At 42.1% G+C, this 17260-nt stretch overlaps 1 protein-coding gene across 3 annotated transcripts in view; it reads right to left on the bottom strand.

Annotated features, from left to right (window-relative positions):
• TIAM1 (TIAM Rac1 associated GEF 1) overlaps positions 1-17260 on the bottom strand; it is a gene marked incomplete at both ends in the record, with an annotated part of 154675 nt that overhangs the window by 94659 nt on the left and 42756 nt on the right. For 2 of the 3 annotated variants that reach the window (XM_080695940.1, XM_080695941.1), the window contains 4 exons: positions 1517-1687; positions 4683-4757; positions 7275-7421; positions 14511-14696. In XM_080695940.1, the coding sequence (XP_080552066.1) occupies positions 1517-1687; positions 4683-4757; positions 7275-7421; positions 14511-14696 (579 nt within the window). The remainder of the gene's footprint in view (positions 1-1516; positions 1688-4682; positions 4758-7274; positions 7422-14510; positions 14697-17260) is intronic. The other variant, XM_080695942.1, reaches the window with a different exon arrangement.

Here is a 17260-nt window from a genome sequence, read left to right as displayed (position 1 = left end):
AAAATGAAAAATTATGAACAGAGATGCCATTATCTTTAAACGCTAGAACCCGCTTACGTGAAGGAATCAAAGTATGTAAGGTGGTATCGTTTATTTTTAACACCGTATGTGGGGGCTGATCTTAGTTTTTGTCCTGAAACAACTGGCTATTCTACTTTTCCTTTACATAAGACTACTCGAAGACTTCAGCTGGACCACTGCATTTCCCTCACTCAAAGAAGAGCCATATATTTCATTAAAAGGGCACTATATATTTGTTATTTGTTTACACACACACACACACACACACACACACACACACACACATGATCGTCAAACTACAGTGGTATTTTTGCTGATACAGTGGAAGCTATTCAATATTTACAAATTATGTGTTGAACCAAGATGTCCTAAAAACACCATTTTATCCAACCAACTTCTTCTGGAATAAAATAACAATAGAAAACTTTTCCATTTTCTCATTTCCAGCCACATTAAAAACCAGTTTAGTCTCCTAAGAACATATTCCCAATTCTTCTGAGTCTTATGTAAAGTCCTTCCTGGAAACTAAGCCGGGTCTGCGACAGTGTACAGCCCACCAGCACAGGAGGATATACCAGGAACAAGCAGAGAGGCTTGGGCTTCTTCTGTCGCGCCTCTGCAACTGGTGGTGTTGTTTTTATTGAGGGTGACATGAGGTCAGGCACATCCCTTCAAGTCTATGAGCCTCACTTTTGCCGTCTGTAAAGTGGAGCTCTTTCTCAGACAATGCAATAAGACCATTTTTAATGTTTTGGCTGAGGTTAAAACCAAAAATAGGCATGCAGGAAAAGCTCCATTATTTCATTTTCCTGTCTTCATTGAAGGGCATTTGGCTGGCTGTCCTTCGATGTGTGGGTATGAGGGCAGAAGGAAATCAGATTTGCCATGAAAAAGATCAAGACAGTTCTATAGCCTGAAGGGAAAGTCAAGGAAGTGAGTTCAAGAATATCTTAGTAAAAAAAAAAAAAAAAAAAAAAATGCTAAGTCCATGTTCACAGAAAGAAAATTTCCCATCATGGGCATCAAATTTAGACTCAGTTTAGTGGTGTATCAATTATTGATTAAAGAACAGGTTGCAAAACAGTTCCCACAATAGGACGCCACTAAATACACGTAAGCGTATGTGTATGGAGGAAAGAAGCAGAAGTACAGACAAACACCGACATGTTTCTAGCGGTTGCTTCTGGATTCCGTAAGGAAGGTCTGGCCCAGCACAGCAACATGCTCTTTTGTTCTTAGATTTTCTGAATGTGTGCATGTTATAGATTTGTCTACCACATGCACAGAGCTACTTTGAAGAGGTCCTCTCCCTCCAGGGGAAGTATCTATTATATGATTATGCATATTATCACAAAGAAACAGAATCCTACTCTGCAATGAATGAACGTGTGTTTCAAGCACCTTCTTTGCCCAAAGAAGTATCCATGTGCCCCTTAGAAGATCCTTTCACCGCACTCTGTTCTTCTCAGAAAAAAACACCTAAAGTGCTCCGTACCTTGCAAATCAGTTCCAGGGTGTCCCGCGCAGTGTCCCCCGGCCGGACGACTGTCAGAGCCGGCTGATTATTGGGCAGACAGAACCAGGAGGGAGAGAAATACTCGTGGACCCAAATGTCACAGTCAGGATTGTGCTGGTGGACACTAGGTAAAACCACTTCTTTCTCCCTCTAGAATGAGAAAGTAAAGTCAGCAGGGCAGCAGCAGTCTATCCCTAGCAACCTCAGCATGCCAGAGCATCATTTGTTCCTAGGAAAACAAAAGCAAAATTTGTTCCAAGGCAGAAGAGGCAGTGTAGTGGGGGACAGGGGAACCCTTGGCTACAGAGAAGCTGTTATTGAGAAAGGACCTTTATGGAGGGGAGGGGGAATGATTTCTGACTTAGGACATGGCTCAGACTTCCCTCCCACCTGGCCCAGAGCATCTTAAGATGAGTACAGCATGAACTGAGTAGGTACCAAAACGCAGAAGAAAGCAAGAAAGCAAGAACTGGGTCACCAGCTGGGCGTAGTGGCGCACACTTGTCATCCCAGCATTTGGGAGGCTGAGATAAGAGGGTCGCAGTTCCTGGACAGTCTCAGCTACTTAGGGAGGCCCTTTGCAAATCAGTGAGACGCTGTTTTAAAATAAAGAATAAAAAAATAGGGCCAGGAATATCGCTTGGAGGTAGAATGCCCCTGGGTTCCATACCAGTACTGCCAAAATAAATAAATAAATAAATAAAAGAACTGGGTCACCTAGTTGGCTCAACTTTGTTTCTATTATTTCTTCTTCTTCCATAAACCCATGTTCAGTTTTGAGCAGAGAATTCCATCAGCAAGAAAATCTGCCCTATGGAATATCTCCTTCCAAGCGACAATGAGGCCCCCGGCTAGCGTGTCCATGATGTTCCAGCACTCTGTGTTGACAGGGAGCGTCATGTCTGTGCTCTGCTTGGACTGCGAGCGCAGCTCTGGGAGAGGGACAGCCCCACCTGATGAAGCTTTGAGGGCGAGCCTCAAGGCAAGGCTCCTTGGGCCGCCGCCATCACTCTGCCCTCTAAGTCACTCTGCCTGGGGACGAGGAGGCAGGACGAAGCTTGCAAATGTGGGTCGGCTGGGTCACACCTAAGCAGGCTGAGCAGCCAAAGCACAAAATGCTCCGTAGAGCGACAAGATGGGGCAGCCCAGTGAAAGGAGCGAGGAAACAGGAATTGGGGAAGGACCAACCGGGGGATGTGGGCACGTATGCCTCTACCATCTTGTACTCTGTTAAGATGCAGGACTACAATGAATCGATAAAAAATAAAAAATAAAAAAACCATTCAGTTAGATTTCAGCAATGTGAACACAGTATCAATGTGAAGTTTGTGCCAAGTGGCATCCCATTATTAATGGCTTATAACCAGGTAATTGGTGAATAAATAGGGATCTACAAATTACCAAGAACAAAGCTCATACCAGAAAACTGCAAGAAAAGGCAACTTCCCCCCCAAAAAGGCAAAGAGATGGTAACATAACTTCCATACATTAAAAAAAAAAAAAAACAGGATCTAAGCATGGGGTGGGAGAATGGTTCAGTAAAGGCCACTGAGCAAAGCCCAACTGCTGAAGATAATTTCAGCCCTGCCTTTGAACATGGTTGCTTTTACAGATAAGCTGGAGCCCAGGGGAAGAACTGTCAGAAAGCAATCAAGTTGCCTATATCCCATTAACCATAATTGGAATCTTCGGATGCTCATCCCATGTGCCACATCAAATAAGTGCCCCTTCGCACCACAGCAACCCAAGGTCTACATCTAAACCATTTGAGAATGAGACATTCTAGCCAGGAAGTGGGATTAAAAGAAAAAAAAGAGGTCTTTTGGGAAAATGGAAAACCAAAGGAGCTCAACAGAAACCCAATGGAAAAAAGTTTCGAGTTTTTACATTCTGTATATGGGAGAGGAATCCCATCATGAAATACATGTGCTAACAGTATGTATGGAAGATAAACTGGCCAGTAATCAAGTGAATATCAAAATCTGTGCTTGGATTACATGTAGGCACAGAAGTTTAATATCATCAAGAAGATCGAAGGTTGGAAGCCAGTACATGATAACTTACTGAGAGCGTGTTACAAAATAAAATATAAAATGGGGCTGGGGTCTAGCTCATAGGTAGAATGCCCCTGGATTCAATCCCCAATACCATCAAATTTGGTTTTCATGAAATTCAACACAGATAGATACTCCTGGTGGTGTATTTCCAGGAATAGTTGCCTTTATATCTAGGATAACATAATCTTTAAATAGCTTAGTAATGAAGGGAAGGAAAGACTCTCCATTGGCCACTCTCCTCCTGTTCCCCCTGATAACCAGAACTCCCCCAGCACTCTGGTTTTTGAAACTCGGCTCCTTCTAGAACACAGGGCTGAGCCGCCGCTGACTGACGCTGCCACGTTGCCTGGCAACTGAGAGCTGAATTCTGTCATATTGATCCTGAGTCTGAGAACCAGAGAATTTTCCAAGGCCGTGTTATCAACACCAGGGCCCCCAAACAAAGAGGCCACTGGGATCAGCACTAGGGTCCTGGAAACGAGAGATGTCCATTTATTTAGAGGCAGAGAAAAGTGGCCAAGGGGGAAGAAATCAATATCTTTATGGACTTTCAATCACAGCCGTTTGAAAGTCCCTATTAAACGCGAGCACAGGGTTAAACCACGTCTGTGAATCTTTAATTGAATACCTGACTTGGGAGGCAAATGCATTTTTAAAAAGAATATACTATCAGAAGAGTTCTTGCGAATTAATGGGAGCAAAATAGCAGGTGTGGGCAGAAAGTGAGGGCAGTAAGAACTCGCCTCTTGGGAACAGAAGTTGTACATAAAAGGAATTAGCAATGACATAAAACAGTCAGCTAACTCAGAACTCAAATTTTCTCTGAGGTTCTAGTCGAAAACTTGCACATCAAATGTTGAGGATGGAAAATGTTATGTCAGTGGGAGAATGTTCTTATTATCACTGAGTTCCAAACATGAAATCATGTCTCAGCCGCCGTTGACCTGTTACATAACTTTTAAAAACCTGATAATTTCAGTTTTTCATATTGAGTCTACTTAATTTTAGCATCCCCAGAAACTGATGCCCGGTGCGATGTGCTGATGTACTGTGGTACTTTTAGAAAAGGAACACGTGTTTATTTTTACCTTGCCATCTGGAACAATGTCATCAAATATTCCCTCTAAAGATTTCTTTACGGCATCAGTTCCTTCGCCGAACACCTGCGTATACAAAAGTACCATCTTAAAAAACACATCAACACCAGACAACAAGGACAAATGAAGACGGGGGAGAGAAATGGGCAGGGCTGTTAGAGAATATCACGCTAGCTTTCAGATACTCCTATGTCAAACCCCAAAGTGGGGAACATCACTACAGCCGCAGATCGTGAAAACCACGTCCCTGTTAGAGACGATTTCTCACACCTTTAGCAATTCAGAAACAAAACAACGAAAAAAAGTTTTCTTGTGGGTCTGGATAATTCATCTAAATATAAGAAAATCGACTTGTAAAAGCAATGAATCAGACTCATTCCGAAAGAATTTCTGCCACCTGTACCTGATCAGAAATTTACAAATAATAATCAGTGTGGTTTTTTGATCATTTCCTTGAGAAAAACGTAAGATGTTAGTTCTATGAAAGTTTGTTACCACAACCTGGCAGAAAAAGTTTTCTATTTTCATTAAAAAAAACCTGAAAATTGCCAATTGTTTGAAAGTTAATGAACCCACTAAAGTAAAAATACAATTAAAACCCAAAAAGGGTTTTGACACCAATAGGTAGGCAATACTCAACCACATGGACATGAAGAAATTTAAGTACTGGTTCAAAATGAGCATGGACTATCAGGATAATGTAAGTGTGATAAAGAAAAGGCTTTTCCTCTCATGCAAATGAAGTATAGAGAAAAAACAGAATATTCTCCATCTCAGAGTACTGAAACCTATAAGTAAACTTTTATCAGAATCATCATAGCTCAGCCGGTTTTTCAAAACTACTTCTAAGACATTACATTGCCCTTTGACTTTAAAAAAAAAAAAAAAGTGTAAAAACATTCTCTTGAATTCATTTAAATTCAGTCACATATTTTAGTAGCAATGAGCTGTAACACAACCCGCTGCCAAAAAAGTAGAGCCACACTGAGAGTTTTGATCAAACACAAGTCTAAACTGGGAGGTCCTGACCGTATTTATAGCGGTGCCTGAGTCATTCGTAATGACAGAGGATGCCAACAGAACGATCCCACCCCCTCCCAAAAGGAGGAGAGAGGCTCACCGTCAGTGTCCTCCTTCTGTGAGTTCAGCAGAGAATCATCAAGTCTCTTAAGTGATTGCTCTGGTAAAACCCCGACTTTTCCCCCAAATAGCGCCTTCTTCCATAGGAAGAAGGTTTCTATAGGAGCAAAGTCCATGGCAGCAAACTCAGTGCCCTGCCCTCCCCAAAGACCAGGAACGAAGTGTGAAACTGCTCAGCTCCACACCCTCGTATCATCTGCTCATCTGTTTTCTTGCAGGTTCCGTAAAGACAGAAAAGAGGCCATTTTAAGTGGTGAATATGTCAGTGTGCTAAAAGACCTTGACAGCGTGGTGGTGCACGCTTGTAATTCCAGCATTCAGGAGGCTGAGACAGGAAGATCCTGGTTCGTGGCCAACCTCAGCTACTTCATGAGTCCCTCTGCAACTTAGTGAGACCCTGTTTCAAAATAAAAAATAAAGAATGGGGTTGGGGGTGTAGGTCAGAGATAGAATGCCCCTGGGTTCCATCCCCAGTACTGCAAAAAAAAAAAAAAAAAAAAAAAAAAAAGACCTTGACACTTTAACATGCAGGGCTGAGCTGTTTTTAGACTTCCTTTCTTACAGAAACTAACAGCTGGGGTGCCCCCACCAAACAGAGAGGGAGCCCGTCTATCCTGTCATACTGTACAAGTCTTGTCCCCTGCATGGGCACAGTGCAATCCTGATTGTGATTTCCAGAATGATCCATGCTGCCTGTCCAGCTACTGCTGACCACGAATTGGATGCTCTCCTTCTTTCAAAAAGACAATCGGTTTGTATGGTCCTTTAGTCCCTAAAACCCAAAGCAACAGTTCCAGGGCTACTGGTTTCTCCAAGTCAAAGGAGACAGATAACAGTAACAATGAAAGCCAGTTTCCCAGAAGTGACCCCAGCAGGAGCGTGGCCTTTGCTAGTGATGAGGTAAAATTACCGGGGAAGAACAGGCCGTGGTGTGTGGTTATGAGGGGCCCCACATCACGACAGCTGAGGTCATGTGATTCACGATCACTGATGTCCCTTGTGCCTGAGCAGAAGAGCCGTTCCATGTCTACCCCAGAAAGTCAAGGGCAAAGAAAAAAAATCAGATTCCCCCCAAGGTACCTTGGATCCAGAGCCAGAGGGGCGCAAGAAGATTGTGCTAAGGTGTCTGTTTGGCTTCATTCCGAGCCCTGCTTTTTGCTGGAGACTGGGGATGAATTGGGTGTTCTCCATAAATCTATAATTAGCCAGGGTTTGGAAAAGATGCAGGTGGGAGCCTGGAGCTTGGTGATAGACTAATAGCCGAGTTGGATGTTACGGGTGTACATTATCTATTAAAAGTGTCTAGCGCGACCAACTTCATGTCGGCTCGTTGGTTTTAAATAACACTCAGTGTCAATAAAGGGACAAACCAGCAAGTCCCCCACAGAGGTGGCCTTGGAAGTCAACCATGTTGGTCTCTTTTGTGTGCATTCTGGGACCCACCTGATTGATGCTTGGGCGTCCCTGTTTCTTTTTGGAGGTAGTGTCCAGACCCCAGAGAGAAGAAAACCTGCTCCTTCTTTTGCTCGCGGATCTGGACATGGCCTGAGTACGTCTTCTCACTCCAGTTTCACCAGTTCGAGCGGCCACCTAGTAATGTTAAGGACAAGAGGCAAGGAGAGAGGTCAGGACCAACACCTGTTCCTCGGGGTTCCCACCAAGACCCACCCTCCAAACCCCCTCCTCCTTCACACCACTGTAAAGAGCCTTGGACGCATGGTGCGCGCGCTCTCTCTCTCTCTCTCTCTCTCTCTCTCTCTCTCTCTCTCTCTCTCTCTCTCTCTCACACACACACACACACACACACACACACACACTGGGCTTCGAAAGGGAAACGAAAGGTTGGCAAACCCAATCACTATATGAAACCATCAGTAAAGATAAATTAAAATAAGCTGGGCAAGATGGTGCACGCTTATCAGTGTGCTTGGGAGGGTTGCAGGCTTGAGGACCTCCAGCAGTTTAGCAAGACTTTCCACAATCTAGCAAGATCCTGTTTCAAAATTAAAAATAAGCCAGGTGTGGTGGTGCACACTTGTAATCTCAGCATTTGGGAGGCTGAGACAGGAGGATCACAGTGCAGACAGCCTCAGCTCCTACTTAGTGAGGTCCTTTGAAACTCAATGAAACCCTGTTTCAAAAAATAAAGAATAAAAAAATAAGACTGGGGGTATATGTAGCTCAGAGGTACAGTGCCCCTGTGTTCCATCCCCAGTACTGCAAAATAAATAAATAAATAAATTAATTAAATTAAACATAAAAAGGGCTGGGGATGTAGATTAGAGGTAGAATGTCCCTGGTTCAATCCCCAGTACCAAAAACAAAAATAAAACAAAACAAAAATATATATACACATATATATATATACATATATATGTATGTGTGTATGTAAGATATATGTAATAAATTTTTATTACACATGTAATACCTACATTTTTGTCTCCAAAAATAGATGTTCTCCTGACCACAGGCTAGAATTACAAGATCAAGTTTAATGAACCATGCTTTCTCCCTCAAATGCTACAGAATTATTTCTGCATTCTAAACAAAAATGGTGCTGGATGTCAGCAAAAATAGTGAAAAAACACTGGGTTTTGGTTCCGGTGATTCCATATTAAGTCTAAAATGACCAATCTCTTTGATTTAGTTCTCTTGGAATATATAAAACTATTATTAGGAAAGTAAGATTGATTAGGCAGGTAAGGTTTGTCCTCCAGTATCCATTGTCTTTACTCCCTCTGCCAGAGAACCCCCCAATGTAGCCAAGCCTATGGTGAAGAAGTCAAAGGCGACTTGTTGCCCTTAGACAGAGCACAGGTTGCCCTTAGACAGAGCCTGGGCATAGGTTCTAGACAATGGGCTTGAAGTAGAAAAACTATGTGCAACTAGCAGGAATTGTCCTCCAGAGAGGGGCTTCCTGTCATCCTCTCATCCCTGGTGACAGGAAGCTTCAAGTCCTGGTCTAGGGTGTCAGGTAGAAGTCTTCTACTCAGGTCTAGGATGTCAGACAGATGTCTATTCACGTCTAGAATGTCAGGTCGAAGTCTATTCACGTCTAGGATGCTGGGTAGAAGTCTATTCACGTCTAGGATGTTGGGTAGAAGTCTATTCACATATAGGATGTTGGGTAGAAGTCTGTTCACATCTAGGATGTTGGGTAGAAGTCTGTTCACATCTAGGATGTTGGGTAGAAGTCTATTCACGTCTAGGATGTTGGGTAGAAGTCTATTCATGTATAGGATGTTGCATAGAAATCTATTCACTTCTAGGATGCTGGGTAGAAGTCTATTCACATATAGGATGTTGGGTAGAAGTCTATTCACGTCTAGGATGTTGCGTGGAAATCTATTCACGTCTAGGATGTTGGGTAGAAGTCTATTCACGTCTAGGATGCTGGGTAGAAGTCTATTCACATCTAGGATGTTGGGTAGAAGTCTATTCATGTATAGGATGTTGCATAGAAATCTATTCACATCTAGGATGTTGGGTAGAAGTCTATTCACGTCTAGGATGCTGGGCAGAAGTCTATTCATGTATAGGATGTCAGTAGAAGTCTAATCAAGGATGGTAAATGAGATAGCAGGGCCCCGTTTCCCTACAGAACAAAAAGCCACCTTCCTGGACCTCCATAACATACATACCCTATGTTTAGGTGAAGAGGATATAGATGTTGCGATTTTTTTTTTTTTAAGTAAACTCTGCTGTGATATTTGCTGGGTCCTAGCAACCTAAAGAAGCATTTCAGAGGAAGTATCCCAAACTTAGAGCTGCCACTATGATCACCACCGAAGCAGAATCTCTGTGAGATTCCATGAAACTCTCCCAGGCAGAACATCAGGCTTGAGCAAAGTCCCAGAAACTTAAGGATCTTCTTTCTGCCAAGGAGGTCTCAATAGGCCACCCACATCTCTCCTTGCAAAGAAGGGAGTGGTAGGAGGTCTAGCCAGTCAGACTTGAAACGAAACTCTCCACTCCCTCCTTGTTGCCGGAGGTGAATATCTTGGAACCTACTTGTCATAGATTCCCACGAGGGCGACGCCCAATGGGGCAGATTCCATCTGGCAGCCGCCCAGAGGAATGAAGCACTGTTGGGTAACACAGCCTACAGAATGTGCAGGCAGGCTAAGAGGCCTGCCCTGCTGGGTCTTCAGTATTGACATGTAAACACTGTAGAAAACCCAGGAGTCCCCAGCTAAACACTCAAAACAGGAATCAAAGCAGCTTCTCTGCCAGGGTATTAGGGAGAAGGTTTTTCGTCCTAAATCAAAATAGGAAGCTAAAAGGTCTTGTATTTTCTCAGCACCTAAAAACCCCAGCATTAAAAATGTGGTAGCAAAGACACCATTGAGAGGCCTTCTGACCTCTTAGATGAGAAAGATCTGCATCTATGATTATTCTCCAGGTGTTTGGGGAAACGATAAAAAAAAATCACAAAACAAAAGGTATCATGAAATACATAAAAATTTCCTCTTCTCTATTTTTACCACTTTCTACGTTAAAGGTAAATAAAGGTTGCAAAAGGATTAAATTAGAACGTGTTGACATACATATGCTCACACGACTATGTAAACATTAAATAAATGGTGTTAACTTTTTTAATCCTAGAGGAAAAAAATATGCCCATTCAGAGTCCTGTGTTTCTCTGTGTCTAATTATAAACAGGTAAATCCAGTCATAAGTAAATTCATATTCACAGACATACAGATACCATAGAGCGTCAGCCCTCTGTACCCATGGACTCAACCAACCTCAGATCGAAAATATTCAGAAAAATTTCACCCGCCCTAAACATTGGGCAGACAGTTCCCTCCTGCTACAGTTCCCTAAGGAATATAACAATGATTTATGTAGTAGTTATGTTGTGTTAGATATTATAAGCAATCTAGAGCAAAGAAGTATATGGTAGGATATATGCAACCTAGTATATGGTAGGTTATATGCAACCTAGTATCTGGTAGGATATATGCAACCTAGTATATGGTAGGTTATATGCAAATACTACATCATTGTTTATAAGAGACATGAGAGGACTCCAGTGTCTCTGGGGATCCTGGACCCAATCTTCTCCAGATCCCGAGAGATAGCTGCACGCATGTGAATATGTGGCACTGGTTTACTGCCCTCATCGCGCACATCAGTATCTGCCTGTCCTGGGCTGACTTATTTGCTGCCTTGCTCCTCATCCATCTCTCCCCACGATCAAGCTCCAGTAGAACAGGGTCCCCGGCTCTTGCCTGCCGTAAACCTCATCAGGAGGATCGCAACTGACAGACACAAGCACTCACATCTTCCGGTGATTGAATAAATGCCAAAAGGCAAATAGCGTGGTGATGGCTATTGGGAAGTTAGTCTCCATGAGCAATTGTAGGGGGAAAAGAGAGCGGGAAGGAGAAGCTCAGAGGCCCGCAAGTACTCTCAGTGACCAATTCGTTTGTTTAATCAACACTGTATGTGAGGTCCCCATAGCAACCATTCTCAGCTGCTGGGGATCTGAAAACTAGAAAAGTAACCACTACCCCCGAGACAATGCTGACTCAAAATGAGCAAAGGGATGTAGAAAAAAGGGCTGGCAGAAGAAAGACTGGAGCAGAGTTCAACGGTTTCTCAATGATCCGCCAGACAATGCCTCCCTTTGTGGCCGGCACCTGATTACTCTATCATTCAGCTCATCTGTGCAAACAAGAACAATGATAACCTTTTTTCAAAGAGTACAGCGGGGACCCTTCAGTTAATTACGGCAAATCACTCAGCATTATGGGAAGCGCTCCTCATGAATGGGGCTTCCATTGTAGCTGAGATCCCTCCCCTGGCCCTGTACCCTGCGCCTCCTCCTCCCACCGCTCCCACTTAAAAGGAGGAAAGAGAGAGAAAAAAAATCTGGACAAAGGCGAAATTGAAGAATGTTTCTACTCCAAGAAGTGGGGGGGGGGGGACCCCTGAGGTCAAATGACAAGAAGAAGAGAAAAAAAAATGTCCAATAACCCAGAATGTAAAATTCCCTGCCCGAGTTGCCCCGCCAGGAGCTCACACAGAAAATAGGAAGAGAAACCCAATAGTTGCGTAACTTGATCTGTCTCAAAAGAAACTTCTCAAGAAAAAGGTAAGTTGGCATGGATGTAGAAACCCTGGGGTTTGCACGGCAGAAGCAGCTAGCAAGGAAAAAAAAAAAAAAAAAGGAGAACAGAGAATTGAACATCCTTAAAATTACTGACCAACAAACCTAAGACTTACTAACTGTCCTGCACCCATCTTCAGCTGGACAGATTTAACAGCCTGCCACCCCCCCCCAAAAAAAAAGTACTCAAAGCCAGGCATGGTAATGCACGCCTGCAATTCCCAAAATTTGTGAGGAGGATCACAGCAAATTAGCAAGTCTCTCAGCAACTTAGGGAGAACAAATAAAAAATAAATAAATAAAATAAAAGGGGGCTGGGGATATAGCTGAGGGGTAGAATACCCCTGGGTTCAATCCCCAAGATGGAAGGACAGGGAGATAGAGAGGGAGCGAGGGATAGAGGGAGGGAGGGAAGAGGAGTACAGAAGTGCAATGGAGGAAATTAGAAGGTTTGAAGATAAATCTCGGGAAGAGTCACAAAGTGGCTTTTCCCTGTCTCACAGAGGTTCGCTTCAATGGTGTGGAAGAAAATAATTGAGGCAGACAAGTTCTAGGTAGAAAGTAAAATGATTTCCTCCAAATTATATCAAGCCACAGCCAAAGAAGGGAGCTTAGTGGATGCGAGGAACTGGGCTTTACCATGGACAGTGCCTCACTGCCACAGAGTCCTCTCCTAATAAAAATGCTCCCTTGATTAGGACACCCGGCCAAGGAAGCAAATAAGAACTGTTAACGAGGACCGGAGGTGCACACTTGGAATCCCAGCTACTCAGGAGACCAAGACGGAAAGATTCCAGGTCTGAGGGCAACCTGGAGAACTTAGTGAGATATTGTCTCAAAATAAAAGGTAAAAGGACTGTGGATGTAGCTGTGGTAGAGGAGCCCTGGGTTCCATCTCCAATGCCACCCCCCAAAAAAAATAAATTATTCCATTTTGGCAGAACAAACTATTTAAAAGGAACCACTCTAGATAATGCCATAAACTGAAAACTATTTGCAAGACTTATTTGCCACTTTCTCCAATACTGCTTAAAAAGAAAGAGAGAGAGAGTAAAAGAGAGGGGGGAGGGAGAAAAGAGAAGGAGGGAGAGAAGGGAGAAAGAAAGAAAGAAAGAAAGAAAGAAAGAAAGAAAGAAAGAAAGAAAGAGAGAGGAACTGTACAAAGAGGTGGTAGGCAGCAAGCTAAGAGAAGGGCTGTAATTAGCAGAACAAATCAGGATGCCAGTTTTAATAACTCCAGAAATTGGCTTAAGACTTCTTTAAAAATGTAAATCTACCCCTAATTATCGGAATGATAGCACTAATCTATTTATAAAGAACACAAACGCCTCTGACTGAATTACAGCTCTGAATTCAACCGAGGCTACAGCTGACATGGCTTGACAAGAGCAAGAGCAGCCCAGCAAAGGTTTTCCTTAAAACCTTAAAAAAAAAAAGCCGTCCCTGGGACCTGAGACATAACATTTAATTCCGGAGAAATGTACTAAGGTGCAGTACATTTGAAGTGGGCGTCAACTTAGAGAGAGTAAAAGCACACTACTGGCAGTGATTCCCACCCCCCCCCCAGCAGAATGGAGCCGAAAGTACATAAAGCTGTTCATAATTTAGCAAGTACATGAAATTACAGATTACCATCACACAACACAACTCTACGCGCTGCTGCTCTGGGGGTCAGATGAAAATTCCCTTCCACCAGCAATAGATACATGTTCAGCTGGTGCAAGATAAGTTCTTTGCTTTCCTCCCACACATCTGGTCTTTAGGGCTATGAAATGATGATAAACACCACGTAGCAGGAGAACCTCCGAAGCAATCTGTGTTCCATAGATGATGTATGTGGATTTGGACGAGAGGGAGGGAGGGTGGGAGGGAGGGAGAGAGAGCGAGCAAGCACGCATTTATGCATAACAGAAAGCATTCCACTCACCGTTTCCATAAGGATAAAAAAAAATCTGTGTTCAGAAGTCAATACTACCTAAAGATAACAAGAGCTACCAAGAAATGGTACATTAAATATCTCCCAAGACAGTATCTTTCAGGGGCAGAGAATGGAGCTCAGTGTAGAGGGCATGTACAATACCCTAGTTTCAAGCACCAATATCATCAAAAAAAAACAAGTCTTTCATACTTCTTTTGTCCAATCATTTAAGCCCTATCAAGAGAGGCCTAATTAATAATTTTTCCAATAGGTTCAACTAAAAACATGTGAAGAAAGGGCAAATGAGACATCCACACACAAACTGGGTGTGGTAGCACACACTTGCAGTCCCAGCATTTGGGAGGCTGAGACAGGAGGATGGCAGTTCATGGACAGCCTCAGCTACTTAGTGAGGCCCTTTGCTACTCAGTGAGACCTGTTTCAAAATAAAGAATAATATATAGGGCTGTGGGTGTAGTTCGGAGGTAGAATGCCCCTGTGTCCCATCCCCAATACCTCCCCCCAAATAAAAGAAATCCATGCACAGCAGTAAACTACAAAAACACTTCAGAGGGTCCTGGCCAGTCCTGTTCAGGACGAAGCATCCAAATGAATATCTTTCACAAAAATAGGAGCTTCTACTCACCAGGGCGTGAAAAGATGATACGGAGAAGATTCCAAGGCGGCCCATTGCCACTTTCGTTGGTCGGCTGGCAAAAGCCAGCAGCCTCTTGGGGTTTGGCAGCTCTCCACCCTGGAGGCTAGCTAAGTAACAGCGGAAACGGAATAAGTCCATTTGGAACTGTTCAAGATTCTGCTCCCAAACGAAGATCTAGAGTATGAAATTATGGAACAAGGTGAGAAAAAGGAAAACAAATATTAACAACTTTCTTATATAAATCTTGCATATTATAAAGATATTGATTATAACCCTAAGGGGTAAACAACAGATACCCTAAAGTTTCTTAGGTATAATTTTTTTCTGCAAAGACCTACTGCTACTATTCAATATGATAAACAGAAAGTACATTATTAGTTGTTCTGTGTTCTTAATAATAGATTTCAGGTTAGAGGGCAGGAGAGGTCTGTCAACTCTGAGATCTGGGTCACAGACCCAGTTAGAAGGAATAAAAATGTAGGGACTTTCATCCCAGAGAACTACATGGTTTATCAAGAGGTGGCTTGTTATAAGAAAAAAGAAGACTAGGAAAGCAATTAAAGGTCAAAGGCAAAGAGACCGAGAGTTTGGGGAAGAGGTGGGTGGTACGGAGCAGAGATAGAAGTGGAAAATTATAGATGGTAGGGACTTGGATGCTGAGTACACATTGTGAAGCACAGCACGTATCTATGGCATTCCTCATTCCACAAAGTGGTAAAATAGCACCTACATACTGATGCTATGTTTGAGAAAATGCAAGAATAAGTATAAGGTCTGGCATGTAGTGAAGGCTCCGAGACCTTACTGATACAATTAATTAATAATACCTGATGTCTACTTTTTACTTGGACTTAAACTATAGGACCAACAAACACACACCCACGGCAGCATTATTCATAACACTCAGGAGGCAGAATGGTTCAAATGTCCATCAATGGATGAATGGATAAATCAGAGTGTGTGCAGACAATGGAATAATAATGAGCCAAATTTAAAAAAAAATAAAGTACTAGTGATGCTGAGATGTGAATTAATCTCCGAAATGTTAAGATAGGTGAAAGAAATCAGATACTAATCCAGCAAACAACTAAGCAAAGAAGAATAAACAGTATTTCAAACAGAAAAAAAATCTTAACATATTAGGAATTAAAAATCATCTCTCTATAATCACACTGAATGTAAATGGTCTCAACTCCCCAATAAAAAGACATAAAGTGGAAAAATGGATTAAAAACCAGAATCCATCCATCTGCTACTTACAAGAAACACACCTTACAACTTACAAGTAAAGATAGGCACAAACTCAAGGTAAAGGGCTGGAGCAAGGTAATCCATTTTAACAGAACTCAAAGACAAGCAGGAGTAGCAACTATGATTATCAGACAAGTTAAGACTTCAAACCCAAACTTATTAGAAGAGAAAAAGAAGGTCACATTTTACTTGTAAAAGGAATAATCCAGCAAGAGGAAATAACAATAATTAACATCTATGCCCCAAACATAGGAGCAGCTACTTTTATAAATCAAACTCTTTGTGACATGAAGTCACACATAAATCCCAACACAATAATACTGGGAGACTTCAACACACCTCTCACAACATTAGACCGATCTTCCAGACAAAAGGTCAATAAAGATGCCTCAGAACTAAAGAACACCATTAATCAAATGGACCTGTTGGACACATATAGAATATTTCACCCAACTACAGCAGAGTTTACATTTTTCTCAGCTGCTCACGGAACTTTCTCCAAAATAGATCACATCCTGGGACACAAAATGAGCCCTAGCAAATTTTTTAAAATGTTACATACTCCCCTGTGTCATTTCAGACCATAATGGATGAAACTAGAAATCAACTATAAGAATACCCAGAGAAACAACATAAACATGTGGAGAGTGAACACCACACTTCTGAATGAAGAATGGGTCATAGAAGACATAGGAGGTGAAATCAAGAAATTTCTAGAAACAAATGAAAACAAAGATACAACATATCAAAACCTCTGGGACACTTTGAAGGCAGTACTAAGAGGAAAATTTATAGCACTGAGTGCTCACATAAGAAAAACAGATAATCTTCAAATAAATAACCTAACGACACACCTCAAAGCCCTTGAAAAGCAGGAACAATTGAACCCCAAAGCCAGTAGAAGACAGGAAATTATTAAAATTAGAGCAGAAATGAACTAAGTAGAGAATAAAAAAACAATACAGAAAATCAACAAAACCAAAAGCTGGTTTCTTGAAAAATTTAACAAGATAACTAAAAAAAAGAGAGAATCAACCCAAATTATGAAGATAAGAGATGAAAAAGGAGACATTAAACTATACTCCAATAAAGTGGAAAAGCTGGAGGAAATTGACAACTTTCTAGATAAATACAACCTTCCTAAACTGAGTCAAGCAAATAAAATACTTAGGAATAAACTTCATCAGAAAGAATAGAGGGAGATGTGGAAGGCCACAGCCTGGTTCAAATATTTAATAATCAATTTCCTAAGTATTAGGACAAAGTTTCAAAGCACTATGTAAGGTGGTTATCACTGACTTTCTTTTTTCTTTTCTCTATAGTACCGAGGACTAGCCCAGCAGAGATATTCTATTTTCAAGCTATACTCTCAGTCCCTTTTATATTTTTTACTTTGAAACATGGTCTCACTAGGTTGCTCAGAGTCTCACTACAGTGCTGAGGCTTGAACCTGTGTTAGTCTCCCAAGTACTGGGATTACAGTTGTG

The sequence above is a fragment of the Muscardinus avellanarius genome (assembly GCF_963383645.1).
Source record: "Muscardinus avellanarius genome assembly, chromosome: 5".
Classification (NCBI taxonomy): domain Eukaryota; kingdom Metazoa; phylum Chordata; class Mammalia; order Rodentia; family Gliridae; genus Muscardinus; species Muscardinus avellanarius.
The sequence above is the reverse complement of the archived record's forward strand: the minus strand, read 5'-3'. Positions and strand labels throughout refer to the sequence as shown.